The 27,136-nt window shown below is 48.5% G+C and overlaps 2 protein-coding genes across 2 annotated transcripts in view; one reads left to right on the forward strand and one right to left on the reverse strand.

The window, feature by feature from the left end:
* LOC115392905 (leucine-rich repeat-containing protein 45) overlaps nucleotides 1-2,458 on the forward strand; it is a 6,096-nt gene extending 3,638 nt beyond the window's left edge. Inside the window, exon 4 of the mRNA XM_030097572.1 lies at nucleotides 2,387-2,458. Within this exon, the coding sequence (XP_029953432.1) occupies nucleotides 2,387-2,458 (72 nt within the window). The remainder of the gene's footprint in view (nucleotides 1-2,386) is intronic.
* Nucleotides 2,459-5,271: 2,813 nt separating this feature from the next.
* Nucleotides 5,272-27,136, reverse strand: part of fmn2b (formin 2b) — a 32,983-nt gene continuing 11,118 nt past the window's right edge. Inside the window, exons 13-28 of the mRNA XM_030097573.1 lie at nucleotides 26,782-26,973; nucleotides 26,295-26,387; nucleotides 16,910-17,905; nucleotides 15,064-15,208; nucleotides 14,820-14,907; nucleotides 14,170-14,231; nucleotides 13,628-13,719; nucleotides 10,649-10,778; nucleotides 10,020-10,166; nucleotides 7,307-7,366; nucleotides 7,078-7,198; nucleotides 6,894-6,986; nucleotides 6,760-6,811; nucleotides 5,713-5,862; nucleotides 5,561-5,642; nucleotides 5,272-5,376 (exon numbers count right to left, since the gene is read on the reverse strand). Of these exons, the coding sequence (XP_029953433.1) occupies nucleotides 5,350-5,376; nucleotides 5,561-5,642; nucleotides 5,713-5,862; nucleotides 6,760-6,811; nucleotides 6,894-6,986; nucleotides 7,078-7,198; nucleotides 7,307-7,366; nucleotides 10,020-10,166; nucleotides 10,649-10,778; nucleotides 13,628-13,719; nucleotides 14,170-14,231; nucleotides 14,820-14,907; nucleotides 15,064-15,208; nucleotides 16,910-17,905; nucleotides 26,295-26,387; nucleotides 26,782-26,973 (2,530 nt within the window). The 3' untranslated portion in view covers nucleotides 5,272-5,349. The remainder of the gene's footprint in view (nucleotides 5,377-5,560; nucleotides 5,643-5,712; nucleotides 5,863-6,759; nucleotides 6,812-6,893; nucleotides 6,987-7,077; nucleotides 7,199-7,306; nucleotides 7,367-10,019; nucleotides 10,167-10,648; nucleotides 10,779-13,627; nucleotides 13,720-14,169; nucleotides 14,232-14,819; nucleotides 14,908-15,063; nucleotides 15,209-16,909; nucleotides 17,906-26,294; nucleotides 26,388-26,781; nucleotides 26,974-27,136) is intronic.

The following is a 27,136-nucleotide window of genomic DNA, read 5'->3' on the forward strand; positions in this document are numbered from 1 at the left end:
AGATACTCCCTGCTGCTCCTCCTCCTCCTGCTCCTCCTCCTCCTCTTCCTCCTGCTCCTCCTGCTCCTCCTCCTGCTCCTCCTCCTCCTCTTCCTCTTCCTCCTCCTCCTCCTCCTCCTCCTCCTCCTCCTCCTCCTCCTCCTCCTCAGTCAGTGCAGTGAATGAGGCTTCATGTCTAATGAGTCGTTGTGATGGAGAGCTGCAGGACTCTGACGCCACAGTCTGTTTTTTAAGCCTGAAAAAAAGAACAACACTCAGGAATGTGATGGGTTTGGTAAATTTTGACTTCCTGTGTTTTTATATATTTAATAAAATGTCATTGAATTGTTTTGTGTGTGTGTTCAGTCACTTCTCCAGCTGCGGTCTGAAGAACTGAAGATGGACTGATGTGAAGCCACGTCCGTCAGTCGCATCAGGACCGGGGTTTCCTGCGCTCCGCCTCCAGCTGGGGCTCTGGTCTCGCTCAACACGGCGAGAAGCTCCGGCTGAGTTGAAGCAGCGGTGGACGTCGCTTTGCGGCAGCTGCCTGTTGAACTGCAGTTAAAGGGCAACTCCACTTTTTTGACACCTGGACCTCATTTCTAGGTGTGTCATGCTCATATACTCACTCAGACAAACATGGTGCAGCTCGGAGTCCTCCAGAAGTTATTTAGATCCAACCGATGTAGCCGCACTTAGCGGGGGCCACGGCAGGGGAGCTTCAGCGCGGGACATAACCTCTGCAAAATCACTCATTTCCGCTATATTTCTTCATCCATCGCCAGTGTTATCATAAAGTCAGCTCGTCTACCGTCTTCAGGTGGGTCAGCTGACAGTTTTCGCTAACTTAGCCACAATTAGCTCGGATGGGAACGTTGGAGCTCCTCTCCCCAGCAGAGAGGCACTCTGAGTCAGCCTGGCTGTCACGGCGCCCGGGCGTCTGACTTCCAGGGGCCGAGTTGGGGCTGATTGGGTAAACGGCCCGGAGCTGCTCCATGGAGGCGACAGGAGAGCTCTGGATCTCTGCTCCCGGGCGGGGACGCGCTCCGTGCCGGCCGCGGAGCACACAGGGACCCGCCGCTTAAAGGAATACTCCACCCAAAAAACGATTTGGCCTCATTTTCTACTCACCCTCATGCTGAGAAACACTCTGGAGCACTTTTTTGACGTTTCAAATGCAGTTGGAGATGTTTGGGGATTTTCGTTGTCAACAAACAGGGACCGACAGAGCCCGACAGAAAAAATGGTCCATAAAATCCACAAAACGTTCCCATTTTCCTTCATACTGCTCGTCCGCTGTAATCCAAGTGTCCTGAGTGCGTAACGTCCATAATTAATTCTTAACGAGGTCATTTAGTACATTTTAAGAGCCCAAACAGGGCACTCTCATACAGCTCCATTGCATGTCTGCACGCGCACCCTGAACTACGGAAGCCGCGGCAGACCAAGCAACACGCTTGTGCCCTTTCAGCAGGACACCGAATTCAAAGCTTTAAAACAGTAGCCAATCACTTTTGTGATTGTCCACAGCTCGGTTACTCACAGCAGAATATATACAGCGGAACTTCTTCTTCTACGGTTGCAATTTAGAAAAGTAGTCGCTGAAAGCGCGTAAGCGTCTGGCTTGGTCTGCCGCGGCTTCCGTAGTTCAGGGTGCGCGCAGACATGCAATGGAGCTGTATGAAAGCGCCCTGTTTGGGCTCTTAAAATATACTAAATGACCTCGTTAAGAATTAATTATGGACGTTACGCGCTCAGGACACTTGGATTACAGCGGACGAGCAGTATGAAGGAAAATGGGAACGTTCTGTGGATTTTATGGACCATTTTTTCTGTCGGGCTCTGTCGGTCCCTGTTTGTTGACAACGAAAATCCCCAAACATCTCCAACTGCATTTGAAACGTCAAAAAAGTGCTCCAGAGTGTTTCTCAGCATGAGGGTGAGTAGAAAATGAGGCCAAATCGTTTTTTGGGTGGAGTATTCCTTTAACCACGGAGGCGGAGAGGAGCTCCGCGACGTTCCCATCCGAGCTAATTGTGGCTAAGTTAGCACGGTGTCAGAGAAGAGCGAAGCGCAGCAGATCCCATCAGAGCAGAGTTTAGAGCATCCAACCCCGGGGCGCTCCTGGAAGTGTCTCCTCACCGAGAGTCTCTGGGGGTCTCCAAGCCAGGCGAGGAGCGCTGTGCGCGGGGCGGCTGACGGGAGAGGCGCCAGCATCCGAGCTAATTGTGGCTAAGTTAGCACGGTGTTAGAGAAGAGATAAGCGCAGCAGATCCCATCAGAGCAGACCAGAGCAGAGCTTTGAGCATCCAACCCTGGACCAAAAGGCAACCCGGGGCCGCCACGGGGCCCCCGCCCGGCACGGGGCCCAGCGCCGCCGCCGTTTTGGACGGTTCCCCCGACCCAGCGGCCTAGCCTCCAGGCCCGGCTCCGCAGGCAGGCGACCGGACACAGGCGCCGGCCGCCCCTGGCCGTCTGACTGTCTTCAGGTGGGTCAGCTGACCCACCTGAAGACGCTGGACGAGCTGACTTTATGCAGCCTCCCGGCAAGTCAGACGCCCGGGCGCCGTGACAGCCAGGCTGACTCAGAGTGCTTCTCTGCTGGGGAGAGGAGCTCCGTTCCCATCCGAGCTAATTGAGGGTTGTCTTGGTGAGAAATGTTGCGCCAGCTGAGAGTGTCTGAAAACTGTCAGCTGACCCACCTGAAGACGGTAGACGAGCTGACTTTATGATAACACTGGCGATGGATGAAGAAATACAGCGGAAATGAGTGATTTTGCAGAGATGATGTCCCGTGCTGAAGCTCCCTTGCCGTGGCCCCCGCTAAATGCGGCTAAATCGGTTGGATCTAAATAACTTCTGGACTCCGAGCTGCACCATGTTTGTCTGAGTGAGTATATGAGCGTGACACACCTAGAAATGAGGTCCAGGTGTCAAAAAACCGGAGTTGCCCTTTAAAAGCTGCACTTCCAACACCGTGTGCTCTGCACAATGATGATTCTTCATGTTCACACATCCAGGTTTATAGTTACTTTATTGTGTCAGCAAGAAACCAAACCGTTTGTAAATCCATCAACATCATCATCATCAGAAACTGCAGCAAGATGGCCGCCAGCAATGATGTTCCAGACTCTGCGGTAGAGCATCCAGCCTTTAGTACAGACCTCTGGACACCGCTCTCCGTTTACCATAGCCAGAGAGATGTCGGAGTCTGAAGAGAACCCCCCACTTTTAAACTGTTTGTGTCGCAGCGGTTTGGTTCCCAGTGGAAACAATGAACAGCAAGACACCTGGGACTCTTCTGAGTCTGGTTCTGCAGAACGTCTCCTCCATTTTTAGGAGACAGACTCTCCCAGCCACCTTGAGGAATCTTCTGGAACAACAGATGTTTGTTCTGACGCTGCAGTTTCTGCCTCCACGACCAAACGATGTGACGATTTCAGCACAATCCACGATTCATTGTTTTATTGTACATAGATTACACCGCCCCAGTCCACATGCAGCCTGATATGTACAACACACGTCTTTACAGTATTCCATATGAGACTCAATCAGGTCCATAAAACAGAAAAAGACACTGATTAAAAAAATGTGTCTCACATTCTGTTTTCAAACATTTTATTATTTCACATTAAATTTACCAACACTGTACACTTCCTTCGCTTCAGACCAGTCTCTCTCTCTCTCTCTCTCACACACACACACACACACACACGGCTGTACAGACACACACACTGACTGACTTCCTCACACAGAGAAAGTGTTGGACTGAAAGTGACCATGAAGCGACTGGACTGATCTGAAGGACAGCTTCTGACCGAAGCCTCTCCACACTGTAGAGAGTTATTCCTTTATCTGCTAAGTGCTTTCACCTCCAGCCGTCTCAGCAGCTCAAATAAAACACACTTCATATAAAAAGGAACAATTCTGCTCTATGTGAGAAACGCTGTTCTGGGAATGAGGAGAGTGAGGACAGACACGAATTCACCACTTCATGAGTCTCCTGGTTTCTGCCATCGCTGCTTCAGCTGCTTTCTGATGCATTTGCACAGCATGTTAAGATTTAAACATTTCAGACTGAAACATCTGCTCTTCAGCCTCATTTCTGGAAACCGCATGGAGGAAATGATCAAATTCAGCCATCTGGGATGAAAGTATGTTGTGTATGGCTACACATCCTGCTGCACCGTGAAAAGAAAGCAGTTATTTTTCAGTGTTCCTTCAGTGTGTTTGGCCAGGTCGTGGTGAGGGGGTCAGTGAAAGAACTCCGCAAGTGGAGGTTCAGGTTCGCCTTCGACTGCTGGGATCAAAGTGTTTTATCCTCATTTCGTTCAGGTTCTCCCCTCAGACCTGCAGCCGCTCTCATGACCTCTCTGAGCTGAGTTAGCAGGGAGGAGCCCGGCTAGCGAGTTAGCTTACAGTCATCTCAATCAGTCTGATTCCAGCATTTGAAGACTACGACGTCCATTTCATTACTGGCTCGTACACAGCTTTATCAGCACAGAGTCCAGAAGAAGAGCTGAACATCTACTGTCAGATCCCTGGACTGGGTTTAGACAGGATTTGTGGCATTTAGACCGGGTTTCGACTGGGGTTCTGTCATTTAGACCCGGTTTAGCCTGGTTTTCTGTAGTTTACATTTGGTTAATACTGATTTTCTCAGCTTTCGATTTGGATCAGCCTGGGTTTCTCACGTTTGGAACTGGTTTAGACTAGTTTTCTCCAGAGTATACCCAGTTTAGACTGCTTTTCTGTAGTTCACATTTGGTTTACACTGATTGTCTCTAGTTTATTACTGGTTTAGACTGGTTTTCTATAATTTATACCTATTCAATCCAGTTTTCTGTTTACTCTGGCTTTCTGTAGCTTAAACCAGTTCAGACTGGGTTTGTCATGTTGGTGCCTGTGCGCACCATGAGATGAGAGCATATTGTTTTGGCTTAATAACTGCTGCTGTCTGAAACCAGGGAAAACACTGACTTCATGTTCCATAACGCTGTCCGAAGCACTGGCTGTTGAAACAGCTGAAGTGGTGAACTCTAAAGAGCTGTAATCCTGTCTGCATGTCGTCTTCGTCTTCATCAGTCAGTTAGTATGTGCTGCAGATTAAAATAACATTACACGTATGTTTATAAAGTGTTCAGAATCCATGAGTCCTCAGACATGGCAGGTTAACTTTAGCAGGGTTGTCTTGGTGAGAAATGTTGCGCCAGCTGAGAGTGTCTGAGTCTGCAGCGTCTGGGAGTGTGTGATTCAGCCACACAGACATGATCGCGCCAACAACATAAACGGGTCAATCAAATAAAATGTGCAATGTGGACACAGTTCCACACAACGATCCCTCTTGCTCGATGTCTTCTTTCCACGGAGTCAGATCTTCATGCCAAGCTTAGCTTTCTGTGGAAACACAACATGACGGGTTCAGCTCCGACAGAGGAGAACATGTGGGAAAAGAGCACTTATGAGAAACGTTTCAGTTCTATGCCTGAAAAACATGACAGGAAGATACAAAGATTTAAGGAGCCGTTCTAGACTCTGGAGTCGAGTCTTCCTCGTGAACGGCAGTGAAAGCAGGACTCACAATGCCAGAAGCATGTTTCGGCTTGACGCTGTAGGACGCTTTCTCCTTGGCCTGTCGGAAACTCTCCTCTGCTGCTTTCAGCCTGAACACACACCAACAGGGCAGAGTGAGAGGAGTCCAGGCCGACGGAGGGCTTCCTGCCGGGGGCTCACCGCTCTGTCAGGATGGCCTTGTTCTCCTTCTTCCACTGGTCCTTGAAGTCCGAGGAGAACTCATGCCACACAGAGAAGAAGGTGTGGGGGGAAACCTCTTTCTCTCCTCCTTTGGCCTTCACAGAGAAGAAGACCGAGAGCTCCAGGAACCTGAGGGGACACGCAGCTTCACCTTCTGACCAGCATACACCCTGTGCTGACCATGGAAAAACACTGTGCCCTGGGCCGTATCTCCTTCAGCCAGAGTCCTGGGAGCTGGAGGGTTCTGCAGGATCTAAGCTGTTCCTAGCACTGCTCTCTTGGTGTTCCTGGTATTTCCTGGAGCCATGCAAGCTGGGTAGCTCGCCTCCATCACTCCTGGCACCACTGCTGCCTTCACACCCACATCTTCTCCAGCTGTTCCTGCTCCTTCTTCCTGATAACCTAACATAAACTATACATACATTCATATATATTATATTCATGCATATCAAAATATGCCGGATTGAAGAGAAATAGTGACTTAAATGGCAGTTTTATGAGCTAATCACACACTAACGATGTCAAAAACTCATAAAAGTCCATTTTTCATGACAGGGCCCCTTTAAACTGCTAAACTCTATGTCCACAAACAGAAAATGATCACTTACACCTTCTACTCACACATTTATACTTTCTAATTGTCACTACAACCTGTATTTAGGCAGATGAGCAACATTTTTACTCTGTCAGCCAGGATGTGTTTCAGTCCGCACTCTCAGGACTGGTTCACTTCTGCCTGAATAAGATCGGAAACAGTAAATCCTGCATGTGTTTTAGTTTCAGTTTCAGTTTCAGTTTATTTTTATTTTTGAAAAGGGACAGTGTACATGTAAACATTCTCCTTCAGAAAAAGGGAAAGATGCCTGTTGTAGCATACTGCTCATTTCCGCCTGTAGTCCTGTTTTAATGGCTCATCTGTCTTGTGTTCATTTTAGATTCATGAAAATTGTAGTTTTGACACTTTACAGGCAAGAACTGGACCCTCAGACGACAAGAAACTGAGCATGAGACTGAGTAGAGGCTTACACTTTGTGGGTGCTGCTGAGCTGAGCCTCCAGAGCCTCCAGTTCACGTTTAGCTGAGGAGACAAAACAGAACCAAACTGAAGAAAGCAGCCCCAGTGTCAGGCGGTGTGATACCGTGGCGTGCACAGCAGGTACCCTGAGCGAGGAACTCCTCCATCTTGTCTTTGAAAGGCTGCAGGTTCTCTTCATCAGACACTTTACACACTTTTTCCACCTCTGATGTACACGCTGATAATGAGACCGAGAGACAAGAGTCAGGTGTGTGTGTGTGTGTGTGTGTGTGTGTGTGTGTGTGTGTGTGTGTGTGTGTGTGTGTTACCTCTTAAGTCCTTCCTGAGTCGGTTCAGATCCTTCTGAAAATCCTCAAACTTCATCTGTGAGGCCTGGAACAGCTCATGAGGCTCCGGGATAGGATACACACACGTCTCTCTGCCAGCATCCTGATCACACACACACACACACACACACGCGTTCTTGAGTTGGGTTCACTGAGGCGTTGTGAACGGGAGGAGAGGCTGAAGCCACGGGGAGTGTGTGAGCAGGTTCACCTCGTCGAAGTGTCTCAGGTAGTACGCCACGATGTAGGACAGCAGACTCCTCACGCTGTCCTGCAGGGTCAGGAATAAAGCACTTTTAAATAAATCAAAGTAAACAACACGTCAGTGTCATGTTTTCAACCAAACACACACACACACACACACACACACACACACACACACACACACATCAGAACTGGTGAAAGGCTTTGATAGCAGATCAGTGGACTTCCTGGTTCTAATGAAGGTAACCACCAACACAAACAGCAGAACCAAGAGAAACTAGAGTGAGCTTATTGACTGAGCTCCTCAGGAGTGTTTCAGCTCTTTATTCTGCTTCATAGAAACTATTAACACATGACTCTCCACGTGTTTCGTAATTGGTTATCGTGGAAAATAAGATGTTCAGCTGGTCCCTACTTCTCATCCCGTCTAATCCAAAATATCAGTTATATTGTGGACATTTTTACATACGAACAGAACCAAATGTTTCAAAAGTCTTCAAAAGCAATGTTTACTGTTTAAAAAGGCTTGAACATTCTGTGTTAAGTCTCCGTGAATCACTTGTTCTTTTCTGTCTTGTGACACAAACTGAGCAGTTTTCCTTAAAAGTTACAGATTGAGTCATTAAAGTGAAATTGGAAACGGTTTCAGACGTTATCTGCACTCCTCTTTACTAATCTATTTTTTTGAAGTGACTCTTCCAGTCAGGGCTGCTTCAGGCCTCCCTGGACGTTTCCTTAGTGAAGCTGCTGTAGATTCAGACTGACCCTGGAGAACCGACCCTGAGCTTCTCTCCTTCTCACTCCACGTTTCACTACTTTTTTATGGAACCAGCTTCCAAGTGGTGTCAAAGAGGCAGACACAGTCTCCACATTTAAGGTTATGCTCAAGACGTTTCTCTTCGATGCAGCCTATGATCAGGTCAGCTGGGGACTCTAAACCATCATTATTAAAAGCTGCCCTAGGAGCTAGAATGCTGTGGGAAGTACGGTGCACTGAGCCCTGTCCTCTAATGTCTGAATGTTATTCCCTTTAGTCCGTTCATTGCTTTTCACCTGCTGTCCCCCCCTTCGAGGGGGAGTCTTCTCCAGTTTCAGTTGCTGACTCCACTATTACGAGGGCCTACGAACAAGCTCCGTCCGGACCGGGAGGACACTCCTGTCGGTCCTGCCCGTGGACTGGCTTCAGTTCTACTTCTGGGATCCGTGGTTCCTGTGCTGGACCGTCCAACGGACTGTCCTCAACATTGTCCTAGGCTTTACTTCTTATTGTCTCATGCTAGCTGTTGCCAAAGCTGTCCGTCCCTGGGAGAGGGATCCCTCCATACTGTGGTTCTCCCCAAGATCTCTTCTTCTCCCACTGGGTTTCTGGAGTTTTTTCTTGCCGGATGTGAGGGTCTAAGGCAGTGGTTCCTTCGTTTTGTCTCGTTACTGAGAATTTGACATATTACCATTATGCTTATTCACTGTTTTTATTTTTACCAACCAATGTAACATCTTGAAGCCTCTGAGGCAGCTGTTGTTGTGATACTGGGCTATACAAAAATACATTGATTGATTGATTGATACTTTGTGTCAGCCTGTAGTCTCTCTCTCTCTCTCTCTCTCTTTCTCTCTCTCTCTCTCCCTCTTTCTCCCTCTTTCTCTCTCATTCTCTCTCTCTCTCTCTCTCTCTCTCTCTCTCTCTCTCTCTCTCTCTCTCTCTTGCTGATCTGAAGCCTCCTGTCCTGATCCACCTCCATGGAGTGGAACAATACTGACCTGATTCGGAAAATCAGTCTGTCTCATCCTTCTCTTTCTCTCTGTCCCCTCACCCGAACTGGAATAGCAGAAAGCTGCCACTTCTGAGCCTGGTTCTACAGAATGTCTCCTCCTCTCAGCCTGGTTCTGCAGGGTTCTCCTCTCAGCCTGGTTCTGCAGGGTTCTCCTCTCAGCCTGGTTCTGCAGGGTTCTCCTCTCAGCCGGGTTCTGCAGGGTTCTCCTCTCAGCCGGGTTCTGCAGGGTTCTCCTCTCAGCCTGGTTCTGCAGGGTTCTCCTCTGAGCCTGGTTCTGCAGGGTTCTCCTCTCAGCCTGGTTCTGCAGGGTTCTCCTCTGAGCCTGGTTCTGCAGGGTTCTCCTCTGAGCCTGGTTCTGCAGGGTTCTCCTCTCAGCCTGGTTCTGCAGGGTTCTCCTCTGAGCCTGGTTCTGCAGGGTTCTCCTCTCAGCCTGGTTCTGCAGGGTTCTCCTCTCAGCCGGGTTCTGCAGGGTTCTCCTCTCAGCCTGGTTCTGCAGGGTTCTCCTCTCAGCCTGGTTCTGCAGGGTTCTCCTCTCAGCCTGGTTCTGCAGGGTTCTCCTCTCAGCCTGGTTCTGCAGGGTTCTCCTCTCAGCCTGGTTCTGCAGGGTTCTTCCTTTTAAAAAGGAGTTCTTGCTTTCCAGTCTCTTCTTGCTCGTGTGGGACTGTAGGGTTTCTCTGTCTCTAGAAATGACTGTTGTATTTGTTGCTATATAAATGAAGCTGAATTGATTTGAACTTTGGTGAAAGTAACTCAAAAGCAATGCAGAAGTAAACTAATATATTACAATTCACTGACAGTAATATTGTAATGTAACTAAATACTTTCAAATGAGGCTAACTAATAACATATAACACGTTAGATTTGGGAGTAACTGGCCCAGCGCTGGGCTGAACGGCACCCTGTGAGCGCCTCGTTCCACGTCACTCTGCAGCATGGCCCTGTACTTACGCTGCTCTTCACGTCTTTGAGTTTGGGGAGGATGTCGAGGGTGAAGCCATCAGCCTGGCCCCTGGTTCGATTCCCACCGTTCATGTAGTTCCCGAAGGCCAGAACCAGACCGAGGACCTTCTTCACAGTCTCGCTGTCCTGTAGCGCCTGCAGAGACATCAGCACTTCAGTGTGTCACCTCGTGTGTCCTCAGATGAGACAATCTGAGTGTGAGACGTTTAAATTTGACCTGAACACAAACATTAAACATGATTTATATTGTTTTTATAGTTTAATTTGATTTATGATTTAGCAAAATATGATTTATTGAAAATAAGCTGTCATATTTCAAACATTTAAATCGTGAATAGCAAGAATGATCAGATGCTTTTACAGATTTTTCTAACCAGGGCCTGGTCACTCTTTAGTCTTTCTTTCAAACCATATGACTTCAAAACGAAGTCAAATGTATACATTTTATTGTTAGAAACAGACTGAACTGACAGTTTAAAGAGTTGGACAGCTTGAAAATGCTTCCCATCGACTCAGCGAGCAGGACCTGCAGCTGTGATCACTGTCAAACAGCTGGCAAACACAACATGGAGCACACACACTAAATGAGTGTCTGAGCTGCATGAGGAGTGACCCACCTCACACACCCTCTGCAGGATGTCCAGCTTCCTGGTGATGGACGACATGCACTCCGTGAAGCTGGACTGGAAGAGGATGCAGAACACTCTGCCGGAGAAGTTCGGGATCAGCGAGAGCTGCAGGAGGAATCTGACACACACACACACACACACACACACACACACACACACACACACACACACATCATTAGTGGTGGTCTGCAGTGTGTCCTGGTTCGCTGTCCTCCATGTTATCCTGATGTGCAAAGTGCTAATAATGAGGCTGCAAGTTGGCCAGCATGCTGAGGTCAACACAGCGACGGACAGGCCTCTCTGTAAGAAGATGTTCAGTGCATTTAAAGAAATGCCAATTAATCAGCAGCTGTCCCAGTTTATGAACTGCAATGAAAATTGATTTCACATATTGGAAACTGCAATGGCTTTCAAAGAGAACAAAACACAATCAATCAATCTTTATTAGTACAGCACTTTTCACACTATTAGAAAAAGCAAGACAAAGTGATGTATGGTATCTAAAAACATTACAAGCCCATCCCTGGCCCTCCTCTGTTGAACTGAAATGTGGCTCACACCACTGGATGACTTCTCTCTCCATCAAGCAGCGCCTGCAGGACACACACTGACTACGTTTACATGCAGTCACTATCGGGGTTAAGGTCAATATTCCGGTCTCTGAAACATTCGGAAAAACCCGTTTACCTGCTTAAACAGAGTTATCCCGTTTACAAGTCAGCGCATTCAATGGGGATCTCCCCACTCAAACCACGGCCACAGACGACCTGATGACTGCATTTGCACTTCATGCCACTAGGGGTGCTGCTTGCACGTTCAACCTTATTTTACACAGACACCACAGAAGAAGAAGGGCCCTGTGCAGGCCCTCTCTGCATGTTGTGAGAAAGCCAGCGGGACGTGGTAATGTGTTCAGTGATGCGATAAGTCGTTTTTTCAGTAAAAGAGAAGAACTGAACGATCGTTTCCGCACATTTGATTTACTTAGTGGCAGTTAAGCTGTGTCACAAGTAGTTCGTGTCCTCAAAAGACCAAGATTCCTTGCGGATAGAACATGCGCAGAACAGTATTTAATGTCCCTTTCGACCGGGATATTCTGATGTGTGTTTACATGGCCACGCGCAACCGGGTTATTGCCAATATTCGGGTTTTAAAAGGGTTATCGGCTGCATGTAAACGTACTCACTGACATTCATAGATAAATCTGTCCCAGAGCAATGAGGACGAGGCACAGAAGAGACTGTCTCCATCCCGCTGCTTCCTCATCTGAACATGTGATCTAGAAGCTCCCCCTCGCAGCTGCTCAGCCTGTTTCTGTTTTCTCCCATTTCTCCTGCGGAACTCTCCCAATTCAGAGCTGTCATTAAAACCCCACCTGGACCCTGGACCCTGGACCCTGCACCCTGGAGCCTGTGAACCCTGAATCCTGCACCCTGGATCCTGGACCCTGCACCCTGAATCCTACACCCTGCACCCTGAATCCTGCACCCTGCACCCTGAACCCTGCACCCTGAACCCTGGATCCTACACCCTGCACCCTGCACCCTGAACCCTGGATCCTACACCCTGCACCCTGCACCCTGAACCCTGGATCCTACACCCTGCACCCTGCACCCTGAACCCTGGATCCTACACCCTGCACCCTGCACCCTGCACTCTGCACCCACTCAGCTCTTCCCTCTGATCCGGATCAGTCCCTTATATTCTCAAAATGACATTACCCCCAGCTCAAGGAGCCCTCACTCGACCCCGAGGTCATGCAGCTTCCACCCCGTCTCCGACTCCCATTCCCCTCTAAACCATTGGAACACGTTGCTCCCAGCTTCAGACCCAGCTTGCCTCCGTTGATCTGGATGAAGTCTTCCACTCTGGTTTTCAACCCGATACTGCAGTGAATCAGCTCTCCTCTGAACATTCAACCACCTCCATCTCTGCAGACTCTGGACATGTCAGCACTCTTATCCTGCTCCACCTCACTGGACACCATCTATCTCTCCATCCTCCTCTCCCACCTTGAAACTCACTTTAAACACAATGCACAGCACTCACCTGGCTCAAATCTTACTGACAACAATTCCTCCATTTAAATAACCACTCCTCCTCCTCCTCCTCCTCCTCCTCCTCCTCCTTCTCCTCCTCCTCCTCCTCCTCCTCCTCCTCCTCCTCTCACCTATGACTCCATCCTTCGATGTCTCTCCGTGAGACCGCTAACTGTCATGCCTTCACTGTTTCTTCCTGAATACAGCGACAGTTTTCTGGAGGACTCAGGTAGCCCTTTAACCTTCACACTAGATTCAGATTCAGATTCAGAAAACTTTATTGATCCCAAAGGGCAATTTGTTTGCAGCACATCTCGAGTCGTTTCACATGTAAATACAACATGAGACAGTTCAGTTTAACCACAAGTGGAACTCAGGTTGAACAATATTAAAACAAGCAATACAATAACAATTTAGGAGCTGGAATTCAATAATTTGATTGCAGAAGGCACAAAAGAGTTTGAAAAACGGTTAGTTTTCCTAGCTGGAGCAAAATACCGGCGTCCAGAAGGCATCAAGATAAACTCTGGAGTCAGAGGATGAAAAGGCTGAGCCAAGATGCTGTGTGCTTTACTCAGCACCTGCTGCACTAAACACTGAACATGCAGGGAGGCACTGCGTACTGCTTCAGGATGACTACATTAACCACAGCGCCTGGTGTCTGTCTCCACCACAGTCGCTCCTGAACTCTAAATAGACCACAAGCATAGACTCAGATTTGGAGGTGCTGGTCCCCCTCTACAGCAGACTGTTCCAGTGGCCTGGAGGTCAGCTTCATCCACAGAAAGTAGAGCTGCCCTCCTTCAGCCCCACAACTGATTCAGTTCAATTCAGCTTCATTTCTGGAGCACCATTTACAGTCTTTTCAAGGCATGTTTACAGGGAACGAACTGAAGCTTCTGAGTTTCAGTATTGGGGAAATGCTCACTGTTCAGGTTTGTCCAGAGGCTTGGCGTTTTCCTTGTCTTTCGACGACTTGACGTGCTTCTCGATCTTGTCCAGCTCGTCCTGCTGCGCCCTCTGTGGGAGAAAGAAGAGAGCAGCCGTCCCCATGGTCACTCGACCAGAGAGAGAGGCTCTGAGCAGTGAATGAGGAAACGGCGGCCAGCCAGGACCGGGCTGGGTCACAGCGCCGGTCCATCACAACACCAACATCCTCTGTTTAAAACTCGATGACACACACACACACACACACACACACACACACACACACACACACACACACACACACACACACACACACACACACACACACACCGTTGGTTCAATCTTTAAATAGATTTTAGCTTCTGGAGCGTCTTAATCTGCCTCAGGACTGCTGCTGGTGAGCCTGTGGAAGACTAAACAGACTAAACAGGACATATTTGATCCATATGCTCCTGGACTGTGAAACAATACCCACAATCCCTCCACACAGGAAGCAGGCCTGAAATCAGCAGAAACACAGTAGAGATGAGAACGTGTGCTCACATTTTCATAAAGCGCCTGCAGGGTTTCCAAGTCCACCACTGTGTTGTCCAAGTTCAGAATGGCTGAGACAGAGACAAAGAGGACAGATTAGAAACCGCTCTTTCCATGAGGGAAGACATTCTCTACAGATATCAGACAAAGCTGGGAAGAGCAAAAGACAAGAGCAATGCCAAAGAAAACCACCAGGAGTGAAGAGACACCCTGACCACTGATCAGCAGACGCACACTATTCAGCCCAGCAGAGACAAAGTCACGAAGTCAAAATATTTGCTGTCTACTTGAGTAATCTCTACTTTGACTTCTGATTGTTCTGACAATCATCCATTTTACTCCTGACATCTGTACAACAGATTTGTTCTGGTCTTGTGGACCTGTTGACCTGGACAGACTAGAAGTAACAAGGCACAAAGCACAATTCAAAGAGAGACAGCTGGCTTCATCTGTCTATGGGTGCGGTCTGTCCCCACACAGCCCCGTCCCACTGGAGCGTCCAGACGCCCATACTACTGGTTTTTAGCTCTGTTATCCAGGAACAGCTGGTCCTGCAGCTCCTACACCTGGGACAGGCTGGGGTCAAACCAGGCCAACATCAGGAGCCCGGTCCGCCTCAGTAGAACCCTGAACCCGGCTCTGAGGAAGTGTAGACTCACCATGCTGGATGTCCTTCATGTCCAGGTGCAGGGAGGACATGAGGATTCCCACTGCCTGAGAACGCTTATTGTTCAGTAGCTTCACAACCTGAAAACAGCCAAACGAAGTTCAAGATCAGCATGACGTCAGAACCAAAAGGCCACTGAGAGTCTGCTAAAGAGTCTGAAGACAGGAGCAAGACAGGACCACAGGACCAACGGTCCCGGGAGCCTGGACTCCAGAGTTCACAGGTAGATGTCACACCTGCTTGGCCTTGGACTTGGTGATGGTGTCAGACAGTGGCTGCTTCTTCTCCTTCACTGCAGTCTTTGAGAACAGTTCCACAAACTCCTGGAAGTCCACATCAGGTTCCTCGATGGTGTCCCACACAAGCACTGACGACGCTTCCCTGACGACACAAATCATTCAGCGTCACACTTCACCTGTCTAGATTCATGGACTGATTGTTAAAACAAAATTCAGAAGGAAGAATTAGCCTTACTGCGTGTTACTGCGTGTTACTGCGTGTTACTGCGTGTTACTGCATGTTACTGCGTGTTACTGCGTGTTACTGCGTGATACTGCATGTTACTACATGCTCCTGCGTGTTACTGCATGTTACTGCGTGTTACTGCGTGTTACTGCATGTTACTGCGTGTTACTGCATGTTACTGCATGTTACTGCGTGTTACTGCATGTTACTGCGTGTTACTGCGTGTTACTACATGTTACTGCATGTCACTGCATGTTACTGCATGTTACTGCGTGTTACTGCGTGTTACTGCATGTTACTGCCTGTTACTGTGTCTTACTGCGTGATACTGCATGTTACTGCCTGTTACTGTGTGTTACTGCATGTTACTGCGTGTTACTGCATGTTACTGCATGTTACTGCGTGTTACTGCATGTTACTGCGTGTTACTGCGTGTTACTACATGTTACTGCGTGTTACTGCGTGTTACTGCATGTTACTGCATGTTACTGCCTGTTACTGTGTGTTACTGTGTGTTACTGCGTGTTACTGCGTGTTACTGCATGTTACTGCATGTTACTGCCTGTTACTGTGTGTTACTGTGTGTTACTGCGTGTTACTGCGTGTTACTGCATGTTACTGCGTGTTACTGCGTGTTACTGCGTGTTACTGCATGTTACTGCGTGTTACTGCGTGTTACTGCGTGTTACTGCCTGTTACTGTGTGTTACTGTGTGTTACTGCCTGTTACTGCGTGTTACTGCATGTTACTGCATGTTACTGCATGTTACTGCATGTTACTACATGTTACTACATGTTACTACATGTTACTGTGTGTTACTGTGTGTTACTGCCTGTTACTGCGTGTTACTGCATGTTACTGCATGTTACTACATGTTACTACATGTTACTGTGTGTTACTGTGTGTTACTGCGTGTTACTGCGTGTTACTGCATGTTACTGCGTGTTACTGCGTGTTACTGCGTGTTACTGCGTGTTACTGCATGTTACTGCGTGTTACTGCGTGTTACTGCGTGTTACTGCATGTTACTGCGTGTTACTGCCTGTTACTGCGTGTTACTGCATGTTACTGCATGTTACTACATGTTACTACATGTTACTGTGTGTTACTGTGTGTTACTGCGTGTTACTGCGTGTTACTGCATGTTACTGCGTGTTACTGCGTGTTACTGCGTGTTACTGTGTGTTACTGCGTGTTACTGCGTGTTACTGCATGTTACTGCGTGTTACTGCGTGTTACTGCGTGTTACTGCGTGTTACTGCATGTTACTGCGTGTTACTGCGTGTTACTGCGTGTTACTGCCTGTTACTGCGTGTTACTGCGTGTTACTGCGTGTTACTGCATGTTACTGCGTGTTACTGCGTGTTACTGCGTGTTACTGCCTGTTACTGTGTGTTACTGTGTGTTACTGCGTGTTACTGCATGTTACTACGTGTTACTGTGTGTTACTGTGTGTTACTGCGTGTTACTGCGTGTTACTGCATGTTACTGCATGTTACTACATGTTACTGTGTGTTACTGTGTGTTACTGTGTGTTACTGCGTGTTACTGCATGTTACTGCCTGTTATTGTGTGTTACTGCGTGTTACTGCGTGTCACTGCACGTTGCCACCATACTTTTTGGTGTGGAGCTGGATCCTTGTCCAGTAGAGGGGCTTCATGGGTCTGGGAGGCTCCATCACAGCCTTTCTGGGAGGTTTCTCCTGAGTCAGACCCAGAGAGTACAGTCCCAGGGGCAGAGGGGGAGGCAGGGAGCCCAGGGCTCCTGGAGGGGCTGGAGGAGGGCAGGTAGCTCCTGGTGGAGGAGGAGGAGGAGGAGGAGGAGGAGGCCCACAGCCTGGAGGGGGTGGTGGAGGAGGAGGGGGCGGAGGACCTCCAAGTCCTGGTAATGGGGGTGGAGGAGGAGGTGGAGGTGGACCACCAAGTCCTGGTAATGGGGGTGGAGGAGGAGGTGGAGGTGGACCACCAAGTCCTGGTAATGGGGGTGGAGGAGGAGGTGGAGGTGGACCACCAAGTCCTGGTAATGGGGGTGGAGGAGGAGGGGGTGGCTGGATGAGACCTGCTGGAAGTGGAGGAGGGGGAGGGGGAGGGGGAGGGGGAGCGGGTCCACCTGGAAGGGGAGGTGGTGGTGGAGGTGGAGGCCCCGGCACGGAGCACCCCGGTGAGGATGGAGGAGGAGGTGGAGCGGGCGGGTGCAGCGGGCAGGAGCAGTGGAAGGCGTCCCGTCCAGGCTGCAGCTCCGGGGCTCCGGCCGCCTCGCTGCTTGAAGGCACTTTGAATTTAAAGCTGTCGTCCATGGGCGAGGTCTGCACCGACTTGGCCTCCAGGCCGCCCAGCGACAGCGCCCCCTCTGTCTGCAGGTGGGCGTCGCACACCGCCACCAGCACGCCCTCCTCGCTCCCACACTCCCGGTCCGTGGTGGAGGCGGGGACTCTCACGCTGTCCGCCACAGGCGGCTGCCGCTCCAGCTCGGCGATCTTGGTCCGGAGGTCTTCGATGGTCTGTTCCAGCTGCTGAATGACATTCACATGTTTCTCCTTCAGCTTGGTGGACGGAAGGACAGATTCCTCCTGCTGGAACAGAAGAGACAGAATCTGTAAGAACCAACAGCATCTTCAACAGGCAGCAGGGTTTAGGAGTTTTAGTTTCACACATTGTGAGCTGGTCAACTGTTTTAAACAGGACTGAAGACTTAGACCAGATGATACTCGATCAAATAAATCACTTCGCAAAACAATGCAGATTGAAAATGAAAGAGACAAACTACAGACAGACACGTAAGACAAGTCAAGCTGAAAAAAGTGTGCATCAAATATAGTATATCGGACAGTGCAACAGGTGACAAGTCAGGACGCACATCCAGCAGCGATGAAGCGTATGTGTACGTGATCAACACAACCAAAACTGCAAAACTTCCACAAACCAATGTCAACATGATGGGCACCCAGACACAAGTGCTTATTGACTCTGGGGCCACTGCAAACTGCATGAGTGAAGCTACTTACAACAAACTATCGCCACGTCCCACACTAAATCCAACTGACACTAAAACCTACCCATATCGCTCAACTGAGTCTCTGCAAGTGTGTGGTGAATTTCGGTGCACTATAGAAAAACGCAACAAAAAGGCAATGTGTGCTGTTTTTGTCATCAAAGGTGAAGGATTTAACATTCTGAGCTATGAAACGTCTAAGGACTTGGGACTAATCCACATTGTCACTGCAGCGTCTGGCCAAATACCGTGCTCTGTTGCAGACGAACTGGTTGACAGTCATCCGGAGCTGTTCAAAGGGATTAGAAAACTCAAAGACTTCCAGGTAAAACTGGCCAGAAACACAGACATCAAGCCAACCTGTCAACCCCACAGGTGTGTTCCCTTTCACCTACGTCAAAAAGTAGAAGAGGAACTTCGCAAACTGGAAGCAGATGACATCATTGAAGAGGTCACCGGACCAACACCATGGGTCTCACCCACTGTCACACCTCCCAAACCAAAAGACCCTGACAAAGTAAGAAATTGTGTGGACATGAGAAAAGCAAACACAGCCATTGAAAGAGAACGGCACATCACACCAACCACTGATGATGTGATACACGAGTTGAACGGCTCAACTGTGTTCTCAAAACTGGATCTCAGGGCAGGATATCACCAGTGGCACCCCGACAGCCGGTACATAACATTCACCACCCACCTTGGTCTACGGCGGTACAAGAGGCTGAGTTTTGGAATATCTTCTGCAGCTGAAGTGTTCCAAAATGTAATCCATCAAACCCTTCAAGGACTGAAAGGAGTGGAAATCTCAGTGATGACATCATTGTTTATGGCACAAACCAAACGGAACACGACAACAACCTCAGAGCCCTGTTTAAAAGACTCAAAGAGACAGGACTCACTCTGAACCGTGAGAAGTGTGAGTTCAATAAAACAAGACTGGAGTTTTCTGGTTTCATCTTCTCTGCAGGTGGTGTCTCAGCGGATCCGAAGAAGGTCGCTGCCATTCAGCATGCTCCTGACCCAAAGACACCCGCTGGCATCAAGAGTCTCTTGGGCATGGCCAACTACTGCTCAAGGTTCATTAAAGATTTTTCATCCATCTCTGAGCCACTGTGTAAACTCACAAAGAAAGACACATCATGGACGTGGGGAGATGAGCAAAAAGCTGCACTAAAGGCACTCAAAGACAATCTTACGAGTGATACAACCATGTCCTACTTTTACCAAGGAAGGGGAACTGAACTGATTGTGGATGCTGGTCCAGTGGGACTAGGTGCAATTCTCTGTCAACAAGATGAGAAAGGGATGAAGCATATCATAGCGTATGCGAGCAGATCACTGAGCGATGTGGAAACAAGATACTCACAAACTGAAAAGAAGCGCTCGCCATAGTTTGGAGCTGTGAACACTTTCACCTGTACATCTATGGACATCCTTTCACACTCCTGACAGGTCACAAAGCACTTGAGATCATCTGGAACAATCCAAGGCTGAAACCACCCGCCAGGATCGAAAGATGGGGACTAAGGCTTCAGCCATACAACTTCAGAGTGGAATACAGGAAAGGCTCTGATAATCCAGCTGACTTTATGTCCCGCCATCCACTGCCATCGCATACGAGTGAAGGCTCTCGTGCAAGCAAAGTTGCTGAGGAGCGTGTGAATTTCTTTTCATATCATTCCACACCAAAAGCTGTGACACTTCAAGAGATAAAGACAGAGACTCTGAACGATCCTGTTCAACAAGAGGTCATAGGTCACATCAGAAACAACACCTGGCATCAAACAGAGAAACCACAACATGCTGACACACTGAAGCTATTCAAACATGTCCACAGTGAGTTAACTGTAACTGATGCTTCTGGCATTGTTCTCAGAGACACTCGGACCGTCATTCCAACCAACCTGCAGGACCGAGCAATACAACTCGCCCATGAAGGACATCGGGGCATTGTTTCAATTCATTTTCACAGTTTGCTGCTTACCTGGGATTTCACCATCGCAAAATCACACCTCTGTGGCCTCAAGCCAATACCACTGCTGAAAGACTGATGAGGACTTAGGCAAAGACTGCGTGTCTCTGAAACACAAGGGATTCCCTGGAAACAGCAACTGAACTTCTTTCTGCGTGAATATCGATCCACACCTCACAGCACTACTGCAAGTTCACCAGCGGAAGTATTGTTTCAACACAAGATGTACACAAAACTCCCTTCACTCAGTCACACTGCAAAGAAATCTTCACATGCTGACGTGAGAACAAGAGAGAGCAATGCAAAAACCACAATGAAAGTGACTGCCGATGCCAAGCGCCACGCTGCACCTCATTCACTCATACCAGGTGACACAGTGCTGTATCGACAACCTAAGCACAATAAACTGTCTCCACCGTATGACAACAAACCCTTCAGAGTGACCAAAATCAAAGGCTCAGCAGTCACAGCCACGAGGAATGGACACTCCATTGCCAGGAATGCATCATTCTTCAAGAAAATCGCACCTGGACTCCAGAATGTCCCTCCTGATCCTGCTGACACTACTCCAACTGTCAGGTCCAGATATCCATGCAGAGCTGACAGATGCTTACCTGCTCACCTGAACGATTACATCAGATCTTAAGTTTGATTACTGGTGTCAATCAGCATGTGTGTTTATGCTTTTGTAAGCATCGTCCAGTGTTAACATTTGTTGTTTTAAGTCGTGTGTTCATACTACTAGGATTTATGTTCATGAATCAATGCTAATGTGTTTGATTTCAGAAAGCTGCACGATTATTTTACAGTGAGTTCTGTTTCATTCGTGGTCTCTCCAGTTTATTCAACACATTTGAAGTTTGATAGTGTTAATTGCTCATCTCAGATTCTGGAATGTTGAGTTTGTGTTTAAGTTTAACATTGTTTAAAAAAAAAAGAGACAAACATGATGTTCCTGTGAATAGGTATTTTATTTTGAAGGCACAAGCAGGAAGCGAGTGTGTTTATGATAGGGTGATCATATTTACAATTTGTGCTCGAGGCACAAATTCAGATAGGCTTCACAGAGGTTGATGATAATGCTTTATTACGCTTCAATGATGCGGAACTAACTTCTTTAACAAAATTAAATGAGATGTAAAAACTTGTAACAAAAAATAATAGCTCTCTTAGACTCTTTACAAATATTAAATAATGTTCTAAATATGAACTCTTCTGTTAGAAAATCCAGCTTCAACAATATATTTCTTAACAACTGTAATAAGATAGAAGAATATAAGAGTCTCACCAAAACACTAACTTAACAAACAAAAAGATATATACTTTTAATCTTAAATTGTTTTCTTCATCCTGCTTTTCTTCTACATTCTATTTTTCATCTCGGTATGTTGGAACTTTTATTTGCAGTTCATCTGAGAAGCTGCTCTTAAGCTTTGGCTTTTTCCTGCTCCACTGTCGAATTAAGTAGAGAAGGAATTCATCAGTTCTCCATTAATAGTGTTGTAAACAGTCGGAATGCATTGATCTCATACCTTGTATTATAATAAATAGAGGGGTTAATAAATAGAATTTAGATTGTTCTCTGATCCCACTCTATAGCGATAGGAGGCGCTACTGCGCCTGTTGAAATGGTGCCATCCACCGTTAAACAACACAGAAGAAGAAGAAGCGCTCCGCTGTCTGAAGCCCTGTCTGCTCCACTCCGTGTGTGTGTGTGTGTGTGTGTGTGTGTGTGTGTGTGTGTGTGTGTGTGTGTGTGTGTGTGTGTGTGTGTGTGTGTGTGTGTGTGTGTGTGTGAGTGTGTGAGCGCGCGCTGCGCAGATCGGCTCACAAGACGCCTCTCGGTAATTACGTCTCGCAACAAAGTCTCATAGTACTGTGTGCAAAGCGCTGCTCAATTTACGTTCACGTGCTATGAGATAAAGTAAAACCCGGACATTTCCTTGAATTTAAAAAACCCGGCCGGACGCCCCGGACAGGACGTAAAAAGAGGACATGTCCGGGTAAAAGAGGACGTATGGTCACCCTAGTTTATGAGTCCTGTTAGATGATATGCGCTGCCGAGTGATGTCGCTGGAAATAAAGCCGTGTGTTCAAAGAAAACAAATCTCGTCATTGCTCCAGTAAGTGAGAGGCATGAACGTGACACTGACCAATATAAGTCATATTGACCATGTAGACTCTAGTCCAGTGCTCAAGACCTGCTCAGCTAAGCTTCACTGCAAAAGTTCAAAATGGCAATTTGCTAGCATCGCTTTTTAGGAATACACAACTACATATTTTGGAGAAAATAAAATATTCTGACTTCTAAATGCATGTTGTCTCCCTTCTAAACTACCACAGACATTCAGACCAGGTGAGAGTGGCCCCTCCCCTTCTCGTCATCTGGAGGAAGATGCTGAATCTAACCACATTTTTACCTGATGTGTTTCTGCATGAGTAGGAACTTTTTGAATAGATCAGTGAGAGAACAGATGCTGATCACCCTGCAGTCAGGAGGAGGCTGCTCAGCTGGAGCGGCTTCTTCATACACACATTATAAAGTGTCAGTGGAACAGTATCGTCAGGACTCCTCTTCAATAATGAACACAGCTGTGCCTGAATGATTTGAATTGTTCTCTTCTTCTGATTGGACCACATGTTGTCAAACTCAGGCTCCAGAGAACCGTGACTGACCTCCTGGCTGTCCTCCTGCTGTCGCCTCAGAGTCGGCAGGGTGGATTGGAGCTCTGCAAACACAAACATAACACTTCATCCAGCATGATCAACGAGAACATTTACTCTTGGTGTGGCCAGTGCTTTAGCCTCGCTTCCAGCCTCAGTGTGCCGTTGAGATGATGAAGGACGCTGCGGCAACAGGAGGAATATCTCCCTTCTCTAAACCTCTCACAGCTGCAGAAGACGTTGGTAAAGACTACAAGAGCATCCCAGGTCCAGCTCTGTTTACTTGGAATATGACGCACACATGCACGTTTTGTCAACCAGGCATTCAGCTTGACAAACCAATATGGAGGAGTGAAGTGTTCAGTGACTCCACTGAGTGTGTCGCCTGGTGGTGCTGGAGCAGCGTGGTGTTCTGGATCTGCTCAGGACTGGTGCAGGCTCCAGCTTGAAAAAGTTTAGTCCCTTTGTGGTTACCGGAACCTGCTGTGTCTTAAGAACAAATGAAGTTGTTCCACTGTAGTTCTGTAAGTCTTTCCAAATGGTAATCTTCATAACCCCGCCCCCAGCCCATGACAATTCTGTGCCTGTTTGAGTTTGTGTTCACTTAGCACCAGCTCTGACAGCCTGGAGCCAGAAACAGAGACCTGGTTCTGATTCAGAACCTGGAAAGCTGAGGCACATATTCCCCTGCGGCTCTGGAGCAGCGTCAGCATGGCGGCATGTTAGGCAGCACAGGAAGTGAAGCGAGGACTCACCTTGACTGTCCTCTGATCAGGCCCGAGACAGCGATGAAACACCACGAGACAAAGAAGACAGAAGGAGAGACACAACTTTAGAAACCAGAAAGAGACTACCATGAGTCAGTACTGCTTAAAACCTGGACGTCTCGATAGTGAGACCTCAGCAGTGAAGCCAGGTGACTTTTATGGGCTGTGCAACTATGAAGCTTCACAGGAACATCTATAAGAGCAACAGAAGCAGGATGAAAGGATGAAAGATGAAGGCGGACACTCTGGACTCAGGCTTTATGCTCTTGCAACAGAAATGAAGTAGTGAGGAGCCAACCCACTTCAACAAAGCCCCATGGTAGGGCTCATGGGAATTCCTGCAGGGCCTCGTTCATCAACCGTACTGTACTGAGAGCTTTCTAGCAGTCCCAGGCAATTAATTGGAGTTATCAGCTTGTAGTGGTATTTATTAAAACCTGTGAATATGAGCACAACTCTTATTTTATCATTCTTCTCCATCTGTCGAAGGGTTCTGCTGGGTTGTGTGAATTCAGTGAAGCCAGTTGGTTCAGTGAAGCCAAAACCCTTGGAAGAATCACTGATGTCCAGAACTTACGCCTGTCATGCAGCGTTGAGGGGTTCAGCTCTGATTGAGAAAGAAGTAATTTCTGCCAAATGAGTGAATTTATTCTGTTATTTATTGGAGCTGAATGAAACCAGAGACAAGAGGAGCTGAAGCCATCTCAGAGCTCATCCAGCTCCTGTCCACTGACACGGACTACTTACTAGTGTGCAGGCTTGTTTTGTACGTACACACATTCAAAATCATTCATTCATAAGACAGAGTGTGGAACCTGTTCTACACAGAGTGAAGAATGTGGCCCAGCCAGAGCGTAAATTAGGACTTAAACTGAAGAAATGAACAGACGGAGGGACATGGGAATGCAGCAAGAACAGATGATGAAAGATATAAAATGAGTGATTCTTGATCAAAAAGGACAGTGAAACAGAGAAAATGGACTAAATGTCACCCTTTCACCCTGTACTTCTTTACTACATTCCTAAAAACCATTATGTGTCATGGTGGGAGTGCCGTTTGACCCAAGCACAGAGAGATGGAGACAAGATGAGGTTTGCACAGGTTTATTCAGTGCAGAGAGTCGCCAGGACTGCAGCCTGGCTGCAGTGTCACAGGTTGGCTTGAAGTGAGGTCGTGGCGAGGTCGTGGCGTGGCATGGCGAGGTCGAGGCGAAATCCCTCACAGAGATAGGTTGAGCAGGAGAGAGCTTCTGCAGTAGGTGCGTTCGACGTGAGAAAGCCAGAGGCAGACTTTTAAGACTTTTGAGCCGCCCTGCCCAGATTTGGCCCGGCATCACTGATACGTAGGACCTACGTAGGGCTTTGAAAGTATCCACAAAGCTGCCCTAGGAGCTAGAATGCTGTGGGAAGTACGGTGCACTGAGCCCTATCCTCTAATGTCTGAATGTTATTCCCTTTAGTCCGTTCATTGCTTTTCACCTGTTGTCCCCCCCTTCGAGGGGGAGTCTTCTCCAGTTTCAGTTGCTGACTCCATTATTACGAGGGCCTACGAACAAGCTCCGTCCGGACCGGGAGGACACTCCTGTCGGTCCTGCCCGTGGACTGGCTTCGATTCTACTGCTGAGATCTGTGGTTCTTGTGCTGGACCGTCCAACGGACTGTACTCAACATTGTCCTAGGCTTTACTTCTTATTGTCTCATGCTAGCTGTTGCCAAAGCTGTCCGTCCCTGGGAGAGGGATCCCTCCATACTGTGGTTCTCCCCAAGATTTCTTCTTTTCCCACTGGGTTTTTGGAGTTTTTTCTTGCCGGATGTGAGGGTCGAAGGCGGTGGTTGCTTCGTTCTGTCTCGTTACTGTAAATATTGACATATTACCGTTATGCTTATTCACTGTTTTTACTTTTACTGACCAATGTAACATCTTGAAGCCCTCTGAGGCAACTGTTGTTGTGATACTGGGCTATACAAAAATAAATTGATTGATTGATTGATTGAAAACTCGCGAGACCCAAACGAGATCGGTCACAGAGGAGTCGCTGTGAGCTGCTGGAGAGCAACTCACCGCTACCTGGCCCACCGCTCTGGTTCAGACAGGCAGGGGATTGGACCCGAGCCCTCTCCTCATCAATGATAACGCGCTTCATTTGCATAAATAAACACCCCCCACGGTGGGAGTCATGAGAAACACAAACATGGACAACCATAGGGTTGTCCGAGTTGGAGGCAGACTTATAATTCCGCCCCACGGCTGCGCCGTCTGCTTCGTCTAGCTCCGCCTACCTCTGGCTTTGCCATTGTGAATGCACCTAATGTCACAGCAGACTAGAGAGGATAACAATCCGGCATGGACCAGGTGGCTGGGAGAGGCTTAAATAGGCAGGCAGGGTGGCAGTCCCCAGCTGACTGCAATGAGTAATCAGTAGGACCCAGGGAGACTGGGACTGCCCATAGCCTGCCAGAGCAGAATCCTGACAGTGCCCCTCCCTCGAGGGACGCCCCTGGCAGACCACCACGCTTCTCGGGATGGTCCCGGTCAAACTGAGCCACCATCTCCCCATCCAGGATGCGGGAACACAGAACCCACTGCTGTTCCTCTCGCCGTACCCCTCCCAGTCAATCAGGTACTGGAAGCCCCGGCCCCGACGCCGGACATCCAGGATCCGGCGCACCATGTAGGTGAGCCCTCCGTCAATCCACCTAGGTGGAGGAGGGTCAGCAGGAGAGGGACAGAGGTTACTGGAGTGATGGGGCTTCACCTGGGACACGTGAAATGTGGGATGGATCCGCAACGACGGGGGAAGGGACAGCCTGACCGCAGACTTTTGATGACCCGGGAGATGGAGAATGGACCGATGAACCGAGGCATCCTGGAAATCAGACTTAATGGGATGTTGCGAGTCAACAGCATGACCTGTTGTCCCACCTGATAGTCCGGAGCTGGAGCACGTCTCTGATCTGCCCACCTGGCATTCTCCTCCGAAGACTGGCGAAGGGTGGCCCTGGTGAGGCGCCAGACCCGTTGGCATTGGCGGATGTGCCGTCCCACCGAGGAGACAGCAACCTCCCTCTCCAGCAGGGGCAACAGTTGTACCCCAGAGCCACCTCGAACGGGGACCGACCCGTGGCCACCAACACAGACGTATTGAGGGAGTACTCCACCCAAGGAAGCAGGCCACTCCACAGCGCAGGATTGGAAGCCGTCACGCAGCGCAGGACCGTCTCCATGGCTTGATTGGCGTGCTCAGTCTGGCCATTAGACTGCGGGTGGTACCCGGAGGAAAGACTGACGGAAGCCCCCACCCCTTCACAGAAAGCCCTCCACACTTGCGAGGTGAATTGAGGTCCCCTATCCAAGACGATGTCAACGGGGATACCATGGAGCCTGATGACATGGAGCGTGAGGAGGTCAGCCGTCTTGTGAGCCGAAGGCATTTTGGGCAAGGGGA

Source organism: Salarias fasciatus, chromosome 8 (assembly GCF_902148845.1).
Source record: "Salarias fasciatus chromosome 8, fSalaFa1.1, whole genome shotgun sequence".
Classification (NCBI taxonomy): domain Eukaryota; kingdom Metazoa; phylum Chordata; class Actinopteri; order Blenniiformes; family Blenniidae; genus Salarias; species Salarias fasciatus.